This window comes from Idiotropiscis lumnitzeri, chromosome 17, assembly GCF_059441095.1.
Source record: "Idiotropiscis lumnitzeri isolate Australia: NSW breed Sydney's pygmy pipehorse chromosome 17, RoL_Ilum_1.0, whole genome shotgun sequence".
Taxonomy (NCBI): Eukaryota; Metazoa; Chordata; class Actinopteri; order Syngnathiformes; family Syngnathidae; genus Idiotropiscis; species Idiotropiscis lumnitzeri.
In genome coordinates, this window is record NC_142407.1 from 16,457,718 (window position 1) to 16,483,206 (window position 25,489).

Here is a 25,489-nt window from a genome sequence, read left to right on the forward strand (position 1 = left end):
GTGGCAGTTGAAATGAGCACACACGACTGACTGTGAACACGTCTTTATTCCAAGACTGCCAACAACAGAATAACACACAATCACAAATTCGCGCCAACAAACATTAACATGAATACGCCCCCAAACGGGATGCCTGCTGGGTGAGAGGCATGGTCCTAATGTCCGCCACACAGCCCCCCCCCGAACACCCAGAAGGTCGCTCAGAACAAAAACCTCACAGGGGGCTTCACCGGCCTGCCACAACGACTACGCAGGCCATCCTTTAGTGGTGCAGTTGAAACCCGGTGGGCAGGGGGGTCAGGCGAGACAGGAGCGGGAGCACGACACACAACGTCGTCGCGCGGAAGTGAGGGCGTGGACTTTGGAGGGCGACCGCGGCGAGGGACGTGGGCCGGCAACAGCACATCGCCTGCAACCAAATGAGCTGGTTTTAGCCTATCTACCGAGACGCACTCCCTTCGCCCACCCATATCAAGCACAAAACTCTTATCGCCGCGCTCCAGCACCCTAAACGGGCCGTCATACGGTGGCTGCAAGGGCGAGCGGTGGGCATCGTGGCGCACAAAAACAAAACGGGCTGACATAAGCGCGGACGGCACGAATACCTTGGGAACACAGTGGTGAACCGGTGCAGGGCTCAGGGGCCCCCCCGACAAAAAGGAAAAGGGCGGAGCGTCCAAACCGTCTGGCAGAAATTCACCAGGTACGCGAAGCGGCTGACCGAGCACCAACTCAGCAGGAGCGGCGTTAAGATCCTCCTTCGGCGCTGAACGTAAGCCGAGCAAAATCCATGGCAGACGGTCGACCCAGTTACCGTCCGATAACGCAGCTCGCAGCGCAGCTTTAAGTGACCGGTGAAAACGTTCGCACAAACCGTTAGCCTGCGGATGGTAGGCAGTAGTGCGGTGCACGCGCACACCCAACGATACTGCCAAGGCTGACCAGAGCTCAGATACAAACTGGGGGCCCCTGTCCGAGGTGATATCGGACGGCGTGCCAAAACGCGCGACCCAGGACGACAGAAACGCACGGGCTATATCCACCGAGGTCGTGGAGGACAGAGGAACCGCCTCTGGCCACCTAGTCGTCCGGTCCACCATAGTGAGTAGGTGAGTAAAACCTTGCGAAGGGGGAAGGGGACCTACCAAGTCCACATGCACATGGTCGAACCTCCTGGCCGGAATCGGAAAAGGTTCAAGGCTCGACCTGGTGTGTCGGTGGACTTTGGCACGCTGACATGCTACACAGGCCGCTGCCCACATCCTGACGTCCTTACGAAGCCCGGGCCAGACAAACTTTGCCCCCACCAGCTTGACCGATGCACGGACGCCAGGGTGTGACAGGGAGTGGATCGAATCAAAAATCCGGCGACGCCATTCCAACGGAACTACAGGACGAGGGCGGCCCGTGGACACATCGCAGAGGAGAGCAGTGCCACCGCCCCGCAACACCACCTCCTCAAGCTTAAGAGCCGTACTCACTGCCTTGAGGTTGCGGATGTCAGGATCAACGGACTGGTCGGCAGCCATTTCCGAAAAATCAACCCCGAGCTGGACTGGACACACGATCGCGCGCGATAAACAATCAGCTACAGGGTTACACTTACCGGCCACGTGCCGAACGTCCGTCGTAAACTCTGAAACGGCCGCCAAGTGCCGCTGCTGACGGGCCGACCATGGTTCAGTAACCTTTGACATCGCAAACGTAAGTGGCTTATGATCTACATAAGCCGTGAAACGGCGTCCTTCAAGAAGGAAGCGAAAGTGGCGCGTCGCAAGGTACAAAGCCAACAACTCTCGGTCGAAAACACTATACTTGCGTTCGTTATCCCGCAGCTTACGACTGAAAAACGCAAGAGGCTGCCACACATTTGCCACGAGCTGCTCAACCACTGCCCCAACAGCTATATCAGAAGCATCTGTAGTTAAGGCAACTTGCGCAGTCGCAATCGGGTGGACCAGGAGAGTCGCACTCGCCAGGGCGTCCTTAGTTTGTCGAAAAGCCTGTTCCCGCGGTGCAGACCACTCGACAGTATCATTAGCTTTCTTATTTTTCAAGGCATTGTAAAGAGGATGCAGGAGGTGGGCCGCACGCGGGAGAAACCGGTTATAAAAATTAACCATGCCCAAAAACTCCTGCAGCGCCTTAATTGAGGCCGGGCGGGGGAAATCCACCACTGCCTTCACCTTGGCGGGCAAGGGGACCGCGCCCTGTGCTGAAATCCGGTGGCCTAAGAAATCAATCTCAGCCAGACCAAATTGACATTTCGCTGGGTTAACGATCAGACCATGCGAATCAAGACGCTTGAAAACCTCTGTTAAGTGCGACAGATGTTCCTCTGGTGAAGGACTGGCCACCAGAATATCGTCAAGATAAACAAACACAAAGTCGAGGTTGCGCAACACAGAGTCCATCAATCTTTGAAAAGTCTGTGCTGCCCCCTTCAGTCCAAAAGGCATGCGCAAGAATTCAAAAAGACCGAACGGGGTTATCACCGCGGTTTTGGGCACATCTTCCGCCTGCACAGGCACCTGGTGGTAACCACGGACCAAGTCCACTTTTGAAAAAATGGTGGTGCCCGCCAAACGGGTGGAAAAGTCTTGAATGTGTGGAATGGGGTAACGGTCATGCGTAGTCACATTGTTAAGGCGACGAAAATCACCACAAGGCCGCCAGGAACCATCCCTTTTAGGCACCATGTGTAAAGGCGAGGCCCACGGACTGTTAGAACGCCTCACAATCCCCAAACGCTCCATTGTAGCAAACTCCCCTTTTGCTATCGCCAATTTGGCCGCGTCAAGGCGACGCGCGCGAGCAAAAACAGGCGGGCCGACCGTGGGTATGAAATGCTCCACCCCGTGTTTAGTGCATGCGGTGGAAAAGGCTGGAGTCGTTAGGGAGGGAAAGTCTGTCAGCAGGCGCTGATAAATGTCACCCGATGCCAAATAATTCGCATGCGTTAATGGCCCGAGTCCCCCAGCCTCACACGGAAAAGTAGCAAAAGAAACAGCGTCAATCAAACGGCGGTTTGCGACATCAACGAGCAGTCCATGTGCACACAGAAAATCCGCGCCGATAATGGGAACCGTGATTGCGGCAACAAGAAAGTTCCACTGGAAATCACGTCCATGGAAGCACAGAGTCACCGACCTGGAACCAAAGCTGATGATGGGCGAGCCGTTAGCCGCACACAGGGGTGGTCCGCAAACGCCGCCCGCCTTGTCCACGGCGGAGGGTGTAAGCAGGCTGACTTGCGACCCGCAGTCCACCAGGAAACGTCGTCCAGAGGACGAGTCTGTAAGGAAAAGCAGCTCGCTCTCTTTGCCGGCGCCCACAGCCACTACTGAACGCCGGCGTTGGAGTTTCCCGGAGCTTCGTAGGTGCAGGGGGGAACACAACGCCGAGCCCTGGCGCCAAACCGCTGATGGAAGAAGCAGAGAACCTTCCCACGACGCTTTCGAACGACCACCGCGGCCACCGTTGACGGATCCACGTCTGGTGTCGTCCCAAGGGTGGAATCGGCCGCCACACTTTGCACGGCGAACCGTCTCGTAGCCAGCAGAACTCGATCCGCTTCCTCAGCCAAACCTCGATGATCGCCGGTCGCCAGACAAGCGGAGTTAGCCAACACTGCGCGCACCGGAGATGGTAGCTGTCGCAGGAAAATGTGCGGGAAAATAAAACCGCCCTCATCCGAACCCAAGAGCGACAGCATATTGTCCATGAGATCCACTGCCGTGCCATCGCCCAAACCGGGCAGGGAAAGGAGCCTATCTGCCCTCTCTGAGTCCGACAAACAGAACCTCCTCAGCAGAAGCTGTTTGAGCGCGTCGTATTTCCCGCCATGTGGAGGTGCTCGCAATAGCTGCATAACACGACGTGTAGTCAGTTGGTCGAGGGACGCCACGACCATGTAGTACTTCGGGTCATCGGAGGTGATTCCACGAAGGTGGAAAAGCGCTTCCACATGCTGGAACCACGAAGCCGGATCGCTCTGCCAGAACTCCGGTAGCCTCACGGTAGCGGTGACGGCTGCAAGATGAGGGAGTTGGGGCGGCATGGCCGAGGAAGACACCTCTTCATCTACGACTTGAAACATACTCAGCGTCAGGGTCACCAATGTGGCAGTTGAAATGAGCACACACGACTGACTGTGAACACGTCTTTATTCCAAGACTGCCAACAACAGAATAACACACAATCACAAATTCGCGCCAACAAACATTAACATGAATACGCCCCCAAACGGGATGCCTGCTGGGTGAGAGGCATGGTCCTAATGTCCGCCACAATATATACTTCATTAATATGGAAGTCTTTTTAATGAATTGATTTTTTTTTTAAATGACGCGTAGCCTCAAAAACCAGCGCTAAAATAATAATTGAGTCGTGCGAAGAAACACAAATCAAAGTGGAGCGTCGTATGTTAAGACCGTCATAAACCGAAACAGTCGTCTTCAGTGTATTGCCACAAGAGGGCAGCAGATACCTGGCCAATAGTGAGGTGGTGAAAAGTCGCAGACAAGTATTGTCAAGCATCTTTTTTTTTATCCGTGGTATTTATCTGCGATTCGGGGGCATCTCCAGACACCAAAAAAACAGCTGTCTTTTATTTAAAAAAAAAATTCACCCACACCAAAGTTTTCAGTGTCATCTCCCTTGGTTGTGATGTGAGTTTTACAGAAGCTGCTACAACTGCAAAGTATGAAAACCAATATAGCGAGCCAATAAAATTGAAAGCAGGAATAATGAAGTCAGAAAAGAATGTTAGGGGGGGTCATTAGCCAAGAACTCCACGTTGTTACTACGAATAATAAACAACTAGGCTGCTGCTAATTATGTGCCTCACTATTTACAGTTAACACGATCCGTTGGTTTACTTCCAAGTTGCTCTCATTTTACTTTTTTTCTTCGCCTTTGGGAAATAATGTCGTGAATCGACATAATAAAACCATTATTAAGTGCCCAATACACCGTGTTTTAGATAATATTTGGACCTTTAAACTTATTTTACACACTTCTAAACTTTTGCGTTATTGTTGTATCGTCATTTTTATTATTCACATTAAGTATTATGTTTTAAATACCGTTTTATGTGTGGTCTTTTCCATAGACATTAGCACTAAGCTAGTGTTTTTTTTTGTTTTAGTTTTTTTAGGGACTGTATCACCAACAAACTTCAATCGTTTCCACTTGACTTTATCAATTCATTTGTCTTAAATTGTTCACATTATCAACATGTAAGAGTTTGACTCAACTTACTTGACTTTTTTGATGAACATTAGATCAGCTACGCCAACCAGCGTCCTCGCGTAATGAACCGCAAAACACCTGCGGTTTACCGCTCGTGAATGAGGCGTTCAGGATCAGCTCGGAAATGCGTGCACTGACATGTTAAAAATGAATTTAACCGGCCCGGACCGTGACGCTCATTGAAATATATTTGGGGAAAAATAGTAATTTTTAAAAACCGTCCAAAAACAGTGAATATAAAAAGTCAACATTATATATATATATATATACATATATATATATATATATAAGTCATGTTAAATGGTAGTCAGGACAATTTAAAAAGTACAAACTTATTGAAAAAAACTTTTTATTTGACATTTTCTTGCAAAACCATTATTTAAAAAAAACACAAGCATCAACAGACCAAATATTACAGTAATTAATTTACACACTTTTTGGGGGGAGGGAAAAAAAAAAACTAAACATGAATAATGTATTCCCTGGAGTGCAGTTTTCCAGAACACAGCAGAGTTTGAAAGTGGAAAGAAAACTGCTCACAAAAAAAAATCACAAACAAATAAAAAAGAAAAAAAAACACTACATGATATTCACAAAACAAGCCCGGCGGGGGTGCCAGTGTGCCTGCATCAAACTGAAATCTTTTCTTCAAAAATACCGTAATTGTCGCCACTCACGCTTCGGAACGCGTAAATGTAAGCACATTTGTGAACAATTTTAAACACACAAAACTGGTGGAACACAACACAAATAAAATTCATATAAACGTATTCAGTGTATTCCACAGAAATCTCCAAAACAAACAAAACCAGGCAAAGCAGATCGCTAACCTCTTTGAAATCCGCCCGGCAACAGTCCGCTGGCATATTTACAAACAGTACTAGGGGGGAAAGGAGAAACGGGCTTGACAGCAGTTTGTATCGGGTGTGTGAGTGTATTTGCGTGTGTGAAGAGCTTAAATAACAAAATATATATATATAATATGTACACTTTGATGGCAAAGCAATGATGAAGCAAACTGCAAACAGAACGACGGATGAACTTTTACAAAATGAAAAACAGCCACAAAAGACAGTGTGTGTGTGCGTGTGCGTGTGTGCATGTGTGTAGAAATACTGGAAGTGTAAAATAGTGGGAATGTGTGATGGGAGTCCCTGCAGGTCTCAGATCAGCTCATCCACTGCTGATTCTTGCACAAATTTCACTGGAGGAAAGCACACAGTGACGTCAATAGACCTTATTCTCACGACTCTTGATGTATTGCAAGTTTATTTTCTTAAAAAAAAAGAATATATTCTTTTGACATTATGACTTTTGTTCGCAAAATCATTAGTGTTTTTTTTTTTTTACTGTTCAGGTTCTAATTCATTTATCCTCATCAAGTTGCAACTTTATTTAGGCAACATTATAACTTATTTTTGGGATAATTTTTGACTTTGTTATTGGAACATTCCACCTTTATTCTTCTAAAATGACAAAAAGTTTGTATGATCATAATTTTATTTGGGTATTTTACTTTTTTTGTAATACCGTATTATGAATGTATTGTTTTGAAATTATAATCAAGGCATCAAATTCATCGCATACACTGTTGTGGTGACAACTTTATTCTGGTAACATTACAATAAATTATTTTGTAATTTTGTGGTTTTATAATTTTGGGGGGACTATTCCGACATCTTGAATGCAATAATTATCCACATAAATACAACAACTGTATTCCCCTAAATTATATGGCATAACTTATTTGTTGAAATCTCCTAAAATGATCAAAACAAAAAAGTTACCTGTTCATTTGTGCCATTTTTGTCTCCATTGACAGCCTTGAGAAGCAGCGTGTCCTCACTCTTTGCGTTGGCGTTGTTCTTCATCTCCACCACGATGTCATCTTTGGCGGTCTTCTCTTTGGAGCTGCCGGTGGGCAGGGAGGAAGATTTTAGGTGAGCGCTGGTGAAGGCCGGGCCACGCTAATCTAAGATGGCGGCCACTCACATTTCCTGCTTGCCCGAGCGCCCGCACGGGATCTTGCCCTTTTTGTGGAGGAAGTAGAGCACGCTGCCCAAGATGGCCAGCAGCAGCAGACACAAGATGATGACCACGATGATCACGCCGCTGCCCTCGGCTACACAAACACACATAACAACAACATTGTTATGGAAAAAATAATTATAATAATTAAAAAATAACAAATACCATTTCATGACAATAAAAATATATTTTAACTAGGGATGGACATTTGACTTTATTTCATCAATTGACGTTTTTTTTCTTCCCTATCGTATTTTATTCTCCTTTTTACTACACTTGTTAAACATCTTTAATAATCTTTGGTTGATTACTATGCCCATCCTTAGTTTTGACACAGAAGCAAAAATTGGGCAGTAAAACAAACAGAACAGACATGGTGTTTGGACCAAAGTGCAGCACATGTATTTAAATTTGCGGTGATGCGGGTGCATTTTCAAACTCAGAATACTTTATTTTTCCTGAATAAAATGATCCACATCAGCAATGCGTATGCTCACTGAATTTATGAATAGTAATAGATGGACTAAAAGCCAAAGAGGTAGTGCTGTTTATTTCTGCATCAAAAACTTATTTGCTGGCCACTGCATAATCCAACAGGCCTAATCAATTTGATTTCATGATCTGAATCTATTCTCTTAGTTTCTCTTCGATTAGTATTCGGACTTCAAGTTTTTTTTCATAGCAAATAAAATCAATTAGGAAAAACTACAATAGGTGGAAATAGAATTTCTTTTCGTTTATTTCGTCTGCTACCAAACGTGCGAGTCGAGGGCATGCTGCTTCGTAAGATACCGTAATTAGTGAGAATTTTCACTCAGTCATTCAAAAGGCTGTGATGTTCCGTCTACGCAAAAAGAGAATATTTAATCTGCCCACGGGCCATCCGAAAGGCTCGGCTAGCGAAGCCAGCGAGAGTCCCAGAAAGAGAGATCATCAATAAGGCATGGAGGAGGTCCTCAAAGCCTTTCGCTGTCAAACGAGGAGGAGGAGGCGGAGGAGGACAGACAGCGTTTGGTGAGGCGGCGATGATATGAGCGAGCGAGCGAGCGGGCGGGCGGGACAACCATCTTACCGGGAGAGAAAGGAGCGCTGGAGGTGACCAGGGGGACTGTGAACAAGTAGAACAACACGCTTTTTACACACACGGCTTATGTTTCACCGACACCTGTGTTTGCGCTCAGGCCAAAGCAGTAAAAGTATTACATTGGTGCCAAGGAACTATGTCGAAGAGAAATGAACAAATTTGAATATTTGAACAAAGGTTCGTGCTTTGCCACCATTTTGTGGCATCTCGGTAGCAAGGAATTATGTTGAGGTGAGTTTGAGGCGTTTAATTTCAACACAAGAATTGCGTTGCCGCCATCTAGTGGCATGTATCGGTAATTATAAAATGTACAAATCAACTGAGAGATTCAACTGTTTTTGAAGGAGAACATTGATAGAGAATTGACTTTGAATTTGTCAGTATACAAAACAGTTGCGTCTCTCGAGTTCCTGTACACCCGTCGAGTATAAAACTCATTTAAAGAATGACTTTTGTCACCCTTGATTTGGAAACTGTGCATTAGCTCACAGCATTGGCTTTGAATAAGCAGGGGAAAAAATGACCAAATAAGAGATTCCCATGACCACCATGACAAACCTGCTGCTTTTAATCTGAATCGACACAGGCTTAACGCACACCATATAGACAATACCCGATGATGCGATTATTTTCCTGACATTCTATCACATCATCTTATTACGATATGATTTTATTAACTAGCATATTTTGGAGTGACACGTACCAAAAAAATGTAGCGTGGAAAGTAAGGTTCACATTAGAGCATGCTTTGTGTATCAGTCGTTGGTGATGCAGGGTGAGCTCTTGCTTACTGGCTTTGATGGTGAAAGCTCTGACGTCAACGCCAAGGTCGTTGGAGGTGTTGCACATGGCGCTAATGTCCGAATTGACGGCGACGGAGACCACGCTGTGGGTCGTGTGGTCGCCGGACTTGCTGAACACCTCGCGCCAGCTCTGTGGAGAAGAAAACACACGTGAGCGTGCGAGCGAGGTGGGACGGCAAAATGACTCTCATTGTAGTCGTCGCACATCTGCCGCTCTCGCAAGCGGCGCTGAGTCACCTGGCTACCGTCGAAGATCCAAGTGATGCTGGGCGCGGGGTGGCCGCGTGCCTCGCAGCTCAGGTTGACCATCCTGCCAACTGCCTCTTCCAGATGCACCTCCTGCTCATCGCCCACCAGCTGAGGTCCACCTGCGGACACACACGTATACGCACAACGAGGTGGCACAGTTGGTGCGAGGTGACTCTTTCAGAGGCGCGCTTGGCATGACTGACCGTGGACGACGATGTGGACGGAGCCACTGGTGTGCAGGGTGGGCAGGGCGGGAACGGTCACCTTGCACACGTACTCTCCCGCCGTTTCATAGGTGGCGTCCTGCAGGTGTAGCGTGTTCCCTACACCTACCATCTTGTTGTCCTGCACACACACACACTAAGTTAGCAAACTTGGGTCAAATAGTCGAGCCTCGAGTTCAAAGCAAAATGGCGAAGTGGCATTTGGCTGTTATGCTGCACACAAATGGAATAAGTTGCCAAATCAAGTGAGGTCAGTCCCCCAGCGTGAACGTTTTCAAATCCACTTTACCTAAAGGTGTATCGACTCATCTAGTTGATAGTTGAATACAAGTCCCGAGGCACTACTTTGAAATACGGTAATCGAATGATGTAGACCTACAAACCTTGTACCAGACCGTCGATGTTTTGAGGGAAGACAGAGCGTTGCACGATGCGGTCAAATCTTCCCCTTTTAACATGGCCTCAGATTCTCTGGGGACCACCACAGCGGGGTCCAGAACTGAGCAGAGCACGCACAACATGGCAGAAGGACACAATGTCAGGGAGAATGAGGACAGTCTTAAACGTGTCCATGGGATGTGGTCTGTGTGATTAATGCTGATGCGTTCTGAGTACACGTTATGTTCATTTAGTCACATGACCTGGACACTGGCCCGCACGCGCGTGTGTGTGTGTGTGTGTGTGCCGTTTCCTCACATTGCACTTTGAGCTCCAACTCTCCTTTAATGTTGTTGTCGGAGGTGCCGTCCCGCGGTCGACAGCGGTAGAGGGCGCGGTCTCTGCGTGACACAGCCTGCAGCATCAGCACGTTGCCACGGCTGTCCAGGTCCTCGTCCGCGCCGGGCTCCTGCCGCAAACATTTAGAGATGAAGATAAAGATCTCCTTTAATAGTCCCACAATGGGGAAATTTGCAGTGTTACAGCAGCAAAGATATCGATCACACATGTAGCCGTGCATGTATAACATGAGCAGCAGACATTCATAAAAAGCATGCAACTAGACACAGAATATACGTATACACACAGACCCCCATGTCTATACACACTTCCATCCCACAACATATCCAAGTGTAAGGAAACACTCCTAATGCCTGTCCATGGTACAGAGGGGAAAGAAATACAAACGCTGCAATGATCAAAGTACTGTAATGGCCAAAAAATACTGTTTAGAAGTGTCACGCTCAAAATGAAGCTCTTTCACAAAAAGGAAGGATTTTTCAGTCATCTGGACCTGTTTGACACTCCAATGCACTAAGCTTTAGGAATTTGCCGACCCCAATTGACTTGTAAGGCTCCACTGTATCGAATGTGCAAAGCTCAATAATGTTCTTCCTGTTTCTCACAGTTTCACACTGCAAGTCACGGTGACCGAATTGGCAGAGCAAACACAACGGTTTTGTGTTTGACATGGGAACCAGCTCCAGCTCCGATCCCTGTCAGCGTCTTTCCAGCCCAGACTGGATGTGCAGGGTCAAATCCGACGAGGCCTTCGCAGACCTTTGCATGTTCACGTCGACGTGGGGGTGCGGCCGGCTCTGCATATCAAAAACATTCCCGGCGCGCCTCCCGCATGTCACCCCCATCTCGGGGGACTTTTTCGACGGAGAGAAGGGCCTTCATTCTTACTCGCGCCCTGCTGAAGACGAAGGTCGGCGTGGGGATGCCGTCGCCCTGGCAACGCAGCTCCACAGTATCCCCCTCCTTGATCAATCCCTCTGGCGACTCCCGCCAAAGCTCCACCATGCTGGGTGGGTCTGCGCGCACACACACACACACACAGTCAAGTTAAAGAGTCTGACTCAGCATGCTTGTAAAGTCCCATTAACAAAATCATTTCCATGAGGCTGACAGCACAGGCTGTGTTTGGCTCCGACCGCCATTGTGTCACTCTTCCAAAAACAATGGGCCGACACAAAACGAATGTTCGACACAAAACTTGGCAAAAACCTGACAGCGTAAAACTGGCGGAATGGCACTTTGGATGACGGGCTATTTTTGTCCAAATAAAGGAGAAGTTATACTCGATGCTTTACAAGTAAAAACAGAATGAAAGACTTTTAGGAATTAAGGACATCAAAAATGGACAAAACTAAAATGGATATTCAGAAAAGGATCCTTTCATATCATGATAATGATACGGTGCATGTCCTCATATAAGAATTTTCCTTAAAATTGCCAGTACATTAAATTAATGGCAATTTTCTGGGCTCTTTTACCCATATGGAACTTTTTTTACTTGACTCGAGCGGCGGCATTTATGAACCTTGCCCGGAACTCAAATTTCAGTTGGTTAAGATAACATTTTTTTTTTAAAAAACGGTCTTCAGTCCAGTGTGATCATTCCAATACTTCCACAGCATGTGTGTTGACTTACAGTGAACGGTGACGCCGACCCTGCTGGACTCGACGGTCCTGATGGCGCCAGGGACAAAGAAGCTAACCTCACAAGAAAAGTTTGCATCCTTGTCCTCCTTGAGCACCTGGTACTCCAGCGTGCTGCGCACCGAGTACAAGCCGTTGGACTCCACCGTGTCGCCGGTCCACACGTTCACGCCTGTGCGAGCACAGTCACAAGTTAAAATTCAAGAAAGAGGCGAACTGGACAGACTTATGTCGAATGCTAACAGTCGTACAGACGTGGTTTAAATCAAGAACTGAAACTGAGTGGTGGTGCACGGGATTTAGGCCTGGCGGGTTAATTAATCCGCTGACAAATTCAATCAGCCGATATTAGCTCTTTTAAAAGTTTTGCTGACTTTTTATTTCACAGCATAGACACCCACCAAATGCAAAAGCGGTAACCGAGCGATCTTACTTGTGCCATGGGACACATTGCTCCGCTACGAGCTCTCCCGAGTACCTCGAATATTAAGACAGTTCCGACCCAAGACAAATTCCAAACTGCAGACATCAGGGATGTAGCAGCGTTGGCTTCATCACTTACGTCCCGCCGAAGACACCAGAGGCATGTTGTTCCTGTACCAGGTGATGTTGGATTTGGGAAAACCGTTGCGGGCCTCACACGTGGCCACCTGACGGCAGAGGTCGAATAAAGTTAGAATCAAGCCGGCGAGCGATGTCAACTTGGTGGGTTCATGTCGGGTGGACTCACCTTAGACGGCATCTCATTGGTCACAGATATTCCTTCTTGGACACCATTGATGACGGGAGCCTCCGGAGGAGCTGGAACAAATGCGTTTCGTTCTTTGAGCGAGCGCCCAACAAATATCAGCTATTCCAAACTTATTGCTTAGCAACTCGTCACGGCGCTTGCTCACCAAACACCCTGAGGTGAGTCTTGCTCTCCGTGGTGCCGGCGGACAGACCGTTCACCTGGCAGATGAACTCCCGCTCGTCGGACAGCTGCACTTCCTGGATGGCGAGCTGAGTTCCGTGCCGGTCTAAAGTCACGTTGATGCGACCGGTGTACTCCGTGCCCTCGTCCACGATCTTGTTGTTATCGTCGCCGTAGTAGATGCGAATCCGTGAGCTGCTGACTTGGTCTTTCTGCGGACGATGGTGAGACACGTCATGACGCGCACGCTAACAATAAGGACATGCGTCCGCATACGATGTACATTTTTGCCCATTCGTCCAGAAGCGCAACAGCCTGGAAAAGTCATGGCGAATTGAACACATCGGTCAAAATAAGCCCCCAATGTGTTCACGGCACAGCTGGAAGGTGACACACTTTGTCCAAGAAAAGAAAACTGAGCACTGCAGCAAAGTGGAAACCGCGGAGAATAACGCCGCGCTGTCCGGGGCTAACGCTAACACTGCTAAGTGTGTTTGGTGCTGACAATTCAAATGTGTGTATCCTCAAACATTAGAGCGGCACAGCAATGATCAATCAATAAGCGACAAAACTCCGCACCATATTTAGCGATGCGTGTGTGTGTTTGATTTATCTTGGGATGATTCCAAAAGAAGCAGCCTGAAAAACACATTAGCGAATAAAGTCAGTTAGCTTCATGCTAACACGCCATTGGAACGTGTTGACAAAACTAGCATAGACGTTGCGGCAGTTATCACGCTTTAAGCAACGGATATTTGAAAACATACGGCAGCAAAACATATGGACTGCTCATAAAGCAACGAGCGACGAGCAGTGGCTTACATTGCCCGTAACAGCGCATCGCTCACAAAATAGTGTCCGATAAAAAAAAGGAGGCATTATGTAAAAACTACATGGAAAATGTGCACTTTGCTCCAGTTTGGAATTGCTCATTAAATTCAGGTCACACTCTTGAGTGAGAGTGAAGAGATGGGTGTAATCCTTCTTGCGCAGTTGGACTGTCCCACACGGTCGAGAGCTCGGGCTTTTCCGGGCTGCACTCACCACAAACCACTGGATCATGACAAATCCGGGAACGCTTTTGGCTTCGGTGAAATTGTACTGGCAAGGGATGTCGGCCGAGTCGCCCAGGTACACCTCGACGCTCTCGTGCATCGTCACGTCCACTCTTGCCCACACTGAAACGCACACAAAAGTGAGTCAAAGCCAGCAGTTGAATTGCTCATTTGTACGCGAACCCGACAGCAATCCGAAGCGCCATTTTTTTGGGGGCACGAGACGGACGACGACCGAAACAGAACAAAGAAAAGGCTTCTTGGTGTACTTTTTCGTCTGTCTTCCTTCCGCCTGGATGACTGACACATCTTTGGCCACAAAAGCGGTTTCCCGGACATCATCGCGGGGAATTTGGGCGAAAAAGGCGACTCGCCAGGCTGACACCGGACTGTTGAATCCCCGAGCCAAGTTGTTCTCCAGCCATGTTGGACTTGGCTGCTCTTATTTCACACACATTGAAAAAGGAAAACATTTTGGCCCCATATTCTGTTGAATCTGGCTCGCGGAGTTATGAGGGATGGCGGAGGGATACTATCGTGCTCTTCTTACACTGTCAAAAGTAACTCTTTGATTTATTTCCAGTGAACATTTCCCTCAACGCGCCTGTTGTCTGTGTGGATTTTTTTTTTTGTTTGTTTCATTTTTGCAAGCACAGAATCACAAATTTTGACCATGTGAGATTTCTAATGATAAAGTAAAAAGTAGTGAAAATCCACGACAAGCAACTTTAAAAACTCTTCAGAAATGCGTAAATGAAGAGGCTGAACCAGATATAAACCATCACTTCCACTAACAACCCAGGCTTAACCCAGCTCCTCCTCGACAAAATAGCTTGCCCTTCCGTCGAGATGTATTACTTCAACATACTTCCTTGACACCGATTCCTATAAAGTCTGGCAGCATCATGTCGTAGTTGGAGTTTTTCGCAGTGAAATATGAAGGGGGGGAACATAATACCTGGTCCTTATTATCAGTTGTTCGAACATTCTGTTATTTCTTTTCATTGTACGCGTATCAAATAGTCTTGTCATTCCCAGAAAGTACACAAATACTGATTGTGAATATTGCACAGAGCAAATAAGACAGCAGCTTGGTGTCCTCCGTGCTTTCCGTGCATGCAAAAGCAGACCAAGCATGAAAAGAGCTTTAAGACGCCCGTCCCCCCCCCCCCACATTCAGCTGACTGCACCGCCATCAGCGGCTCGATTCCAAGTCGTGCTCTGCGCCAATCCTCGTTTTTCTCTCTTCCCCTCCCTTGCTCAGTCAACCATTTCTCTTAGACGCCGGGTGAGCCATTGTTCCCCCACCTGGGTGGACCGCATCTCTCTCACACGCAATCACACAAACTGCAGCACAAGAGGTGAAAAACGCTGATGTTGTCTCGTCAGACAAAAAAAAAAACGACAAGGCGCCTTTGAGGAGCAAAATATGTCACAGAAGTCAGTGTTGTTGCTCTTTGGGGCCGCGCCGCTAAAACTTTTCGGCTAATCCGATTAGCGCTGAGGGGTTGCCGGGGGATTTGGCTTCCAGAGCCAACCTGGTTCTGGTTCTTATCTATCCCTGTTGTGCCTTTATGTGGCACGGACTACAACACCAATACACATGAGCCGTGATCTGTGGACCTCGACAACCAAAAGTCTCGCCTTTGTGGGGGCATTCTTTATAGTGACTTGTCGGAGGCCAGGCTGAGTCATAAAAAAACAAACAACTAACGATTATTTGAGAGTGCTGACAGGATCGGGCCTGTCGTCCGTCCGCTTATCACTGCACAAGATAAGCCATGCCACCAACGCACAATGTAGTCTTTCATAGCAGACATTTGAGGAAGCCACATGTGAAAAGTCCAACATTAAGAACTCACTTACGGCATGTTTACACAAAAACACCGGACTGGTACTTTTTGATGATTTGCACTATCGTAAAAGTTCTGTATCATTCGTAAAACAATATCCATTCACATGGCGCTGAAGAAACTTTCATTTGCATTTCATGTTCACAAATGAACTGGTTGTCCTCCCTCACAAATAATTAGCAGTACCACAAAACGAGATTGAACAAGATGCAGTCTCACCAAGTCGACTGATCGCCAACCTAAAATGTTTCATGGCTGCCATCTACTGGTGGCTGAGCATCAGTAAAGCTGATTCCCGCCCATCCCCGATTCGGCGGTGAAAGTAAAACAACAACATGATTTCTATTGTCTGCGAGCCTAGTGCTAACACACAAAGCAAAATGACATAGACAGGATACTGAATTACATTTACAAGGGAATGTTATGATGGTTTAAGCAACGAATAGTTCAAAACAAAAATTGTTTTTTATTTAATAAAATCGAATCGTTCCACTTTAAAATACATCAAGACATCATCTTCTATGACTAACTTAGAAGCAAAGAGGCATATTTCATTCACCCTCTTCAAAAACGATGAATATTATCGCAGCTTACCGAGTGACTTAGTGGTGAAACTCTTCTTTGTTTGATTAGATGTGACTGTATTTTACTGCCCACTTGTGGCCAGGTGGCACACACCAGAAGGAGCACAAGGTCTGGAACTGATTGACATCATTTCATTTGAACAGCTTGTCCCCAGTGCTAACGGACAGTAACACTGACAAGTGAAAATAAAGGAGTGGATCTTCTCTCGACCAATATCCACCAAATTCCACGTAAAGGCTTATCTCATTTTTGCATAATGCCGCAAACTAACTCAAACAAAAGCCAGCAACAAACGAATGTGAGGACGAGACCAAGTTTTTCCTCTTTCGTGCTACAATTATAACAATCGTTTGGCTTGCACAATACAACTGCAAAACAAATGAGATAAATAACAAGATTTGGAGAGGGAAGCGTGCACGCTTGTACGCTCATTCTGCCATTAACACACAGACAATGCCCTGTGATGCGAACCAGAATGCTCACTATGATTGGCTTCCGGGTTCCATGAAGGCTGTCAGCTTAGGCCTGTGGTAGATCTGCACCGCCGCCACTGATAAGAACCCCAAATCAGCGCAGACACAACCTCATTCTAATCCTTCGCGTGGCCGGCGAGCCATGAAATGAGCCAGGACACTTGTGAGATAGTAAACATTTCCCGTAATTACGGTTCTCCAAGCTCCAGTATCCGCAAAGTGCCGCTACGTCACATCTCTGTCGCGTTCTAACTTTAAACAACACTTTCGTTGAGTCAAACTCAAACATAAAGCGAGCGTACTCTCAATTTAACTCCAATTCATTTCTACCTCGGAGCTTACTTGAAGCAATTTATGCGTACAAGTGAGTCTCGCTGAGTAAATGTAACGAGAAAGGCTCCCTCAGATTGTGCAGAGAGCTGGCATAAAAGTGCACCTGACAAGCTGGAGGAGATCTCCATGCAAAGGCCCGGCGCTGTTGAACACCTGCTGGACAAAGTGCAGCGTCTGACATCAAAGGGAGGACACACGCACACATTGAGCACAGAGACGAGGGGTCCTTGTCGTGGCGAGGGGGGTACGGGCTTTGAGGAGGACAATGCGGCACAAATGTCGCAGCGGCCCGTTCCCGTGGTGACAGTCAGTAGCCGTGAGCGAGTCCACCGTTCTTTATTCTTTGGCAAAAGAGAGATAAGGAAGTGCGAGAAATCTCCTCAAAGGCAGCTCTTTATGCAATTCTCTTCTCACCGCAGCCGGTCACAACCCTGCAAACTGCTGATTGATGTTCAGGGGGACGTCCTTCAGGTGCGGACGACTCGGATTTATATATCGTCGCCGTCCAGTGAAAAACTAAAAATAAATGACAAAATAAAGGTATGTCCTCGAGGCAAACTTGTTATTCCACTTTTGCAAAATCGCTCGAATGACATAATATGACGACTACTAATTACATTTATAAAATTGCTCTTTTTAAAAAATCAAACGATGAATGATTTGCATTTGATCTGAGACTATATTTGTTAAAGAAATGCGATCTACTTCCTCTGCTGATTTTCTTTCCCCGTAATTGCATGCATCCACTGACTTATCATAACTCAAACATCAGCATAAATACAGACCAAACTCCTGTGGCCCTTCCACCTCAGACTAAAAGTCCACCGATGTTCGCCGGCTTTCGAGGAATTGTAAATTATTCCTGCGAGTCGGCAACTTCTCAGGCAACTCCATAAATTTTTGAACATCGCACCCGGTGGGTGAGACTTCATTAAAGGAAGAAACACCAATGTTTTATTCATGCTTGTATCTGATGTGTTGCCATCAATAGACCCGCCTCCACCACGGCAGGGTTCAGGCATGCAGTTTGCTCCGCCGATGCAGGTTGGATAATTAAAGGTCAACAGGCTAAACGCAGTCTACATTCAAAGGGGGGGGGCGTGTCATGTGGCAACCGACAGACCGAAAGCAAGTTTACAAGCCTGCAGTTAAACTGGCTCAGTCATAAGCACTCATTTAGCGGTTTTGTAAGTCTCATTGGTTAAAAAAATGGTAGTCACATTGGACCCCCCCGCCATGTCAGAGTTAGCAATTATGCAGTGCATAATCGATCATGCGCAACTCCAAAGCCAACCCGTAACCCGCGAGGAATGTTTTGAGACAATCCGCTGGTCGTTTCTTAATCGCAGTGGCGACAGAATGACGAAAGAACCAACAAAAATGTGTCAACCTGAAGAGAATGTGGCGGTTTCGACACTTTGTGATAAAGCGAGTGAAAGACAAGACATGAAGCTATGAGGGGACAGGCTGTTATTCTAACGCCACCTGAGGCCGCTTTTGCAATCAAACCTGTGACGACAGCGCGCTGACTTTTTCCAACAAAAGCCTTCTTATGTGTGCCGGCCCCTTTGGGCATCATCTTAAGACTGAATATCTGCAAAATATGTTCGACGACATTCGGCTTTTGCCCTCAAACCATCAAGAAGGTCGACTCCTCCGGAGCAATAATAACGCAACAGAACCAATTATTAAGGTCAACAGAATGACCGTGGACAGTGGGCAGCGTAAATATGCTTTTAAAATGATTCGTTATAGTTGCAAGGCAGAAATTGTTTGCGCGCGCGGTCGACTGAAGGCCTCAACACATGGATCCGACGGCCGATGTCAGAAAGTCAGCACACGGCCTCTGTTTGGTGTAGCACGCCACGTTGCAAAGACCGAGCCATTGTCGGGGAGTCTGGGAGGCGCGTTCGTCCGATTCAACATGTACAAATCGTCCCTTTGATTGGCTGTCAGCGAGCGAATCGGTGCACGGGACAAGAAGCGGACGTGATGAAAACGGTCAAAATTGAAGTTATTTCCCCAGAACTAAATGAACAATGCTCATTTTCACATCTCCCCGACGGACATAACAGCTGGCTGGACAGAAGAACACAAAGACAAATGAATCCCTCTCATTCACGAAAGACCGCCGTTATTCCACATCACCGTTAAAGGCTACGCCTTGACCATCGCCGCCCTTTGCTATATAAAAACAAATCATCTCAATTAAGAAAACACGCAGAATATTTTCAATGGGAATTAACAAGCAATTTAATTATGAACTGCACCATCTGCTTCCATTCGAAACATTACCCGTTGCCCAAGCGCGCATGTTTATTTGTGCATATTGGAATTGACGCTGCTCCTGCCCCATACAACAATCGCCTGCTCCCGTCCTCCCACTCCTTTTATCCTGGCTACCAGACGCGAGGGGAGCTGTCGGCCGAGCATGCCACACCTAATTCATCGGGATCAAAATGGCAAACCCCCAAAGTATCCCGCTGAGAACCTTAATGCTCTCCAAGAGAATATCAGAGCGATCAGGTGCACTGCTGCGATAATGAGGGCGAGGGGCTTCTCCCTTGCGCCCAGGCCACCGAGACCCCTCAGACACACGGAGTCCATACAGGATTCAAAAGTACAATTAGCATTACAAGCCACCATGATCGCCACACCGCAGTAGCAACCAAGCTCGGAAAACCTTATACAATGTGAAAATCAAATAATCCGGGACATTTGAGTAGAAGTACGCCAATGATAAAAATCCTACTTGGGCAGAAATTCACAGACGGAAAGATGTTCGGAACTGATTGGCCATGTTTTGTCTAGTTGTGCGATTTGAAGACAAGTGCAAGCTGGACAGGCAGCGTTGGGGGGCGGGGACGGGATGAAAACAAAACACACGGTGGGCTTGTTGCGAGCGGCGTATTGCGGATGTTGCAAAACATTGCAAAGCCATTTAGAAGACTTTGAGACCGAGAGATTTTGGACACCTCTGGAATCGCTTTTCACTCCCACCAGCAGACAAAAAGCAGCATCAACATGGTTCCTTGACGACCATTTCAAACAGAGAAGTCCCATGAACCCATTCATTTCCATTTTTTGGACATGTCTTGTTGTGTGGGGGTTAATGCTGCAAACTATGTTGCCTTGCTGACACCTCCTGCAGATCTGCAACTGACATGTATTGACACAACAAACTCGCTATTTAGTTCTCCTTGAAACACGGCGGCAGTAAGCTAGACTCCAGAGGGGGGATTACTTCCAAGGAGAATTTATTATTTGAAATATATCTTATCACACCAGTCCTGGAACTTTTCTGACAACGACACTCCCTTTCGCTGGACTGGCCTCCGACAAACATCCACAACTTGTTGAATTCGCCGGCCGTGGGCTTGGTGCCAAGACCTTGAGCCGGGCCTGCGGTTATGACTGGATTCCCAGAAGTCTGGTGGCACTGCGTCCCGCTGGGCGGTGGAGGATGGAGGGCGGTGCGGTTCACTTTAACCCAGGGCAGCTGGGAACAATGGGAATGTGGCCCCCTATTCCCACAGAGTGTGTTTGTGATGGGGGCGGGCGCTCCAACAACACCTGTGGGCAGCCCATTTGTCAAGTGATTTGTGGGAAGAAGTGCGAGGAGCAGTGGGAAGAGCGGAAGGAGGGCTGGTGATGCTTGCGGGGAGAACATTGTCACAAGACCACACACAATGCTTATTTCTCATTCACGCACGTATACACACCTGTGAAACAAGAAAAATATGATAAAATTATTTTTTTTATCATAATATTTGGTTGAAATGTAAAACACATTTTCATCACGACTGCAAGACGAAATGGCACTGTCAAGTTTTGGCACATGGCATCTGCAAGTGGATGGTCTGATGCATTTTTCCTTGGAAAAAAAAAAATGATTTTTCACACAATAAAAATTGATATTGAACAATTGAAGACCACAAAACCACTTCCCCAAAATTAAGACAAGTTTAAAAAGCATCTCTTAAACAAGAATGACCCTGATGTGATTTGAACACGCAACCTCCTGATCTGGAGTCAGACGCGCTACCGTTGTGCCACAAAGAATGCAACAAAGTGATACATTTCAAATAAACGGGTTAGAAGACGCATGATTTAGTCAGACACCTAAAAGCTAACAATGCGGTGAAAATCCCCCGCTCTTTCATGAGATCTTTGAACAGCGTCCAAAAGAGGGTCGAGGGAGCGGGGGGGGGGGGTTGGATATGTTAGCGTGTCTTTATCCTCTCCGCCTTTTTGAAATGTCAAGTTCAAAGATGCAGAGCGGCCGCCTTGATCTGTCATCTATGACGACCTCGGGAATCAAGCCGGCGACTCCAGAGTGTCTCGCGACGGACTCGCTCTCGTGACGAGCGTGATTAAGTCTGATGATATTAAAAGAAGTCAACAGCCTTTTGATGTTTGCTCCTCGTGTTCCTGTTGGGCCTGCTTAAGTCAATTACATCAGTGTCGTCGCTTTAATGAAAGGTCGGCAGATCTTATTCGATTACCACACTTTCCCAAGCTGCCCATCTGATGCAACGCAGTCGACAGTCCAAGTTTGGACTTTTCCCGAGACAGCAAATAAGTAATACAATGTCTTTGGTAAAGACGGCTAATTTAATTGGATTTATTTTTACTATAAATAATAGCTCAGTTGTCAACAAAGTTTTTAACGTGTTACTGCCACACACCAGATAGATGATAGTTCTCTATTTTCTCAAATCGTGTCCAGGGGGCATTTATTTACCAAAGTAGAGAAGGTGGGTGGTGTCTACTGGGGTCGGGCACTTCATTTTTTTTTTTTCATACATGATTAATAAATATGACTAAAAGTAATATATACATCGCATATGTCAAGTGAAACTAAAGTTGTGTAAATTCCCGGAAAACATTTCAAATGGAGGCATACGTCGGAATCTACTGGAGCGTTAATTGTCAAGACTGGGCATGCGATTAGACCGCTTGCTGTTTTGGTAAGCAACAGAGCCAGAAAAAAAAAAAAAGAGATCTGCAAAGTCGACTGAATGACTGCAATCGGCAGCTTAGCGATGATCTCCTGGACATTGAGGAAGTGAAGCCGTGCCGAAAACGAGTCAACCAACACTTTATACGTTTTCTGAGGTGAGGCTATTTGACAAGAACTTGTTAGCGCTGAGGACAGCATGACCGGCAAGTCCACCAATTTTATTCTGTCACCTTGTAGAATTCTTCTCATCTCTCGGTAGCACTCGCGGCATTTCAAGCATTTGGACAAGCGTATTGAAGTGACATAAATGTCCATCACAGCCTGGAAGTTGGAAACTTCACAGGAGACACTTTGGAAGAGCAGTCAGAGAGGAAAGCATCCTGATTCATTTTTTTCAAACTGATCGGGGTTCAATTTTGACAACTTAATTAGGCTTATTTAGCACCATCATCATCTAGCTTTTCTTGCCGACTGCATGTTAACAAAGCTATCTACAATCATGTGACACTAAAAACCCTCTGCATAATTCAGCCTTTAACGAGCAACGGTGTCTTTCAGGATTTCAGTCCCGTCGGCATCAGTGTTCCGGACTTCCGCTGGGCAGCATATGCCAACCTGGCTGGAGGGCGAGGAAGCCCATGGCGTCACGAGTCCTCCAGCCCTTCGGGGGGGCCTCGCGGAGTCAGAGTCAGGCTTATTCAGTGTCAGCATTTTTTTTTTGTCTGTGGTTTCTAAAAATATTGACCAATGATTTTAGTCCAGTTGACTGTGTTTTTCCATTTCGGCACCGTACAGTATATGACGAGGCCTATTAAGAAAACAATCTCTTGACTCGGCAGCACATCATTACTGATTAAAAGTAGCTCTGGATGGGGTCCGTTTTATCAATATGAAAGCATATGAAAGAACTAGGACATCTGCGGCAACTTAAACACACTTCAAGGAAATCTGCTTGTCCACTTGGTTATGTCTGTGATGTCTGTCTTCTTTTTGAGGCCGAGCAGGTAATCAACCGCTAATCACACACTCCAGCACACCTTGGACAGGCTTAGCTCATTTTTACTCTGCTTTCTCGATTCTTCAATCGAGGGGGAGGAGTCGCAGCCCCCGAAGGTAGATTCCTAACGCTAAACTTGAGTCGCAGAGGTGGATCACATTCCAGCTTTCATCAGGCACATTTTCAAAAGACATTGGCCGTGTCCAGCAGGCGCTAAATTACCCGAAAAGTCCTGTCTACTGAATAAATCCTGATTGTGACTCACTGTTGAGTGTGGGATTCTTATCTGAGAACAAAGCCTGCTATCCTGTTCCATCTCAAGACTGCCAGACGACGACCAATTTGCTCATGTTTTCCCAGTAAAGGAAATAAATCTGTGAGTCTTTTTCAATGTTTTTTGTGGAAGTTGCACCGCATTGAAACTAAACACAGTTTTCCATTATTCTCTTCTTAACCGATGGTTAACAGACCATTCTGGACAGAGACAAACTTAAAAAAAAAAAAAAAAACATTGCTAAGAAGCTAAACCAATCATCTGGATTTTTTTGTTTTGAGATCCTCAACAGGTAGACTCAAGTCTTGAGCAGAACCTGGATGCTCTCCTATACTAGTGTTTCTCAATTATTTTCTGTTGCGCCCCCCCTAGCAAGAAGGAAAAAAAATTGTGCCCCCCACTCCACCACCCACTCTCCGCCGCAACTATAAATAATAGCATTTTCATTGCAAAACAAACGTGGAGTTAAAACTCGCTGCGCACAATGGGCAAGGAGAGCGCCGCTGCCAACTACTGGAGTGGAGGTGCAATTACACTTTATTGTAGCACGGCGGGGGGAAAAAAACATGTTCCGCAGGTTCACAAGCGCCCCTTTAGCATCAGACCACGCCCCTCAGGGGGGCCGCCCCACTATTTAAGAAGATCCATATAGAAATAAATTCAAGCAACACTTGTAATTTAGCGAGCACAACGTTTGTGAGCTACGTATACCGTGTTTTTTTTTGTTTTTTTTGCACAAAATCAGTTCGAACTGTTCATGGTCATTTTGGTTGAACTTGAAGTAAGTACGACTTTGGTGCTATTCAGGTTTAGCAGTTCGCCTCTATTCCAGCCGCACAATGTGAAAATCCTTCATATGATTTTCTTGACTATCTACCAGAGGAAGAAGAAAATTTACAACGAGCTAAAGTCAAAATGTCACTGGTTTCATCACATAAATTAGGAGTATTTACTGGTTTTCAATAACCTCCGTCACGGCTGCATTCAAGAAGTAAGATTACCATGATTAACAACGGCAAAGTGCAAGACTGTTCCAGTCTGCAGATCTTATAAATCAACAGTTGCCGGTGAGATTCCTCCACGAGGTTGGTTTTTTTTTTCTCTCTTAGTTTAGTGCTCCAGAGAGACACTTAAAGAGATTAGCCCTCTGGGGAATCTGCCAAACAAATGCCCTGAAACCGATAACCAAACCTACGAGAGAGACAAAAAGATTTAGGCCTGCACAATGAATCAGCTGGAGGGGAGCGTCCCCCGTGCCCCCCCCCACCATAACATGATAGGTGACATAAATCTAACCGTGATGGTCGAGCCTACGGGGTTAGCAAAACATTTAGAGACGCACTGACATGCGAGACATCCTGAACGGGCCGGCCTTCGGTTTGGATAACAGTGAGATTACTTTCAGGAACGACAACATGAGGAAAAGCTAATTAAGAAGGTAAACCAATAGATGGCTGCGCAGTTTACAGTAATGATGGCATTAATCAGCGGGGGCGAAAACAGACAGCCAGTCATAGCGTATGTGGCATTGATGGCATAGCGCAGCTCATTAGCACAATAGGAAAACACTTTGGTTCGCCTCGGGGTTGGCATGAATATTCATGCGCACATGTAGGATGCGAGCACAGAAATGTCTTTTTGACTTCAAAGACGGCGATCTAGCTCGCGCCATTTTTAATTTGACAACAGATGCTGACGACGGTGCGGTGACGGGCGGGCGACATCGCAAACTTTTGGAGATAGTTTTTAGGTTAGCGAGTAGATATTTTATTGATTGTGTGAGAAATTCTGCATGTGAACTGAAAAGGAACACAAATCATGTTTGTTATTTTGGCGCCATGAAATCGAAAAACTCAAACAGTCCAAAATATTGACATTTTTGGACACGATGAGTAAAGCGCGTACGGTTTACCGAGGCTGCGGCTATCGAATATTGTTCGAAATAGACTTTGCATCATTAAACGTGCGTATGTGAGGTGTAGGTATTTTTTTTCACGTTCTACTGTCTGACCTGGTGAGT

At 46.5% G+C, this 25,489-nt stretch overlaps 1 protein-coding gene across 3 annotated transcripts in view; it reads right to left on the reverse strand.

Moving 5' to 3' along the window:
- Nucleotides 1-5,593: 5,593 nt before the first annotated feature.
- The window catches only part of mcama (melanoma cell adhesion molecule a), a 30,071-nt gene continuing 10,175 nt past the window's right edge, over nt 5,594-25,489 (reverse strand). For 2 of the 3 annotated variants that reach the window (XM_088279237.1, XM_088279235.1), the window contains 15 exons: nt 13,981-14,114; nt 12,920-13,148; nt 12,754-12,824; nt 12,586-12,673; nt 12,016-12,195; nt 11,268-11,395; nt 10,338-10,488; nt 10,025-10,140; nt 9,621-9,762; nt 9,406-9,536; nt 9,157-9,298; nt 8,354-8,389; nt 7,246-7,375; nt 7,041-7,164; nt 5,594-6,457 (listed from right to left, as the gene is read on the reverse strand). In XM_088279237.1, coding sequence (XP_088135363.1) covers nt 6,455-6,457; nt 7,041-7,164; nt 7,246-7,375; nt 8,354-8,389; nt 9,157-9,298; nt 9,406-9,536; nt 9,621-9,762; nt 10,025-10,140; nt 10,338-10,488; nt 11,268-11,395; nt 12,016-12,195; nt 12,586-12,673; nt 12,754-12,824; nt 12,920-13,148; nt 13,981-14,091 — 1,782 coding nt within the window. In that variant the 5' untranslated portion in view covers nt 14,092-14,114 and the 3' untranslated portion in view covers nt 5,594-6,454. The remainder of the gene's footprint in view (nt 6,458-7,040; nt 7,165-7,245; nt 7,376-8,353; nt 8,390-9,156; nt 9,299-9,405; nt 9,537-9,620; nt 9,763-10,024; nt 10,141-10,337; nt 10,489-11,267; nt 11,396-12,015; nt 12,196-12,585; nt 12,674-12,753; nt 12,825-12,919; nt 13,149-13,980; nt 14,115-25,489) is intronic. The other variant, XM_088279236.1, reaches the window with a different exon arrangement.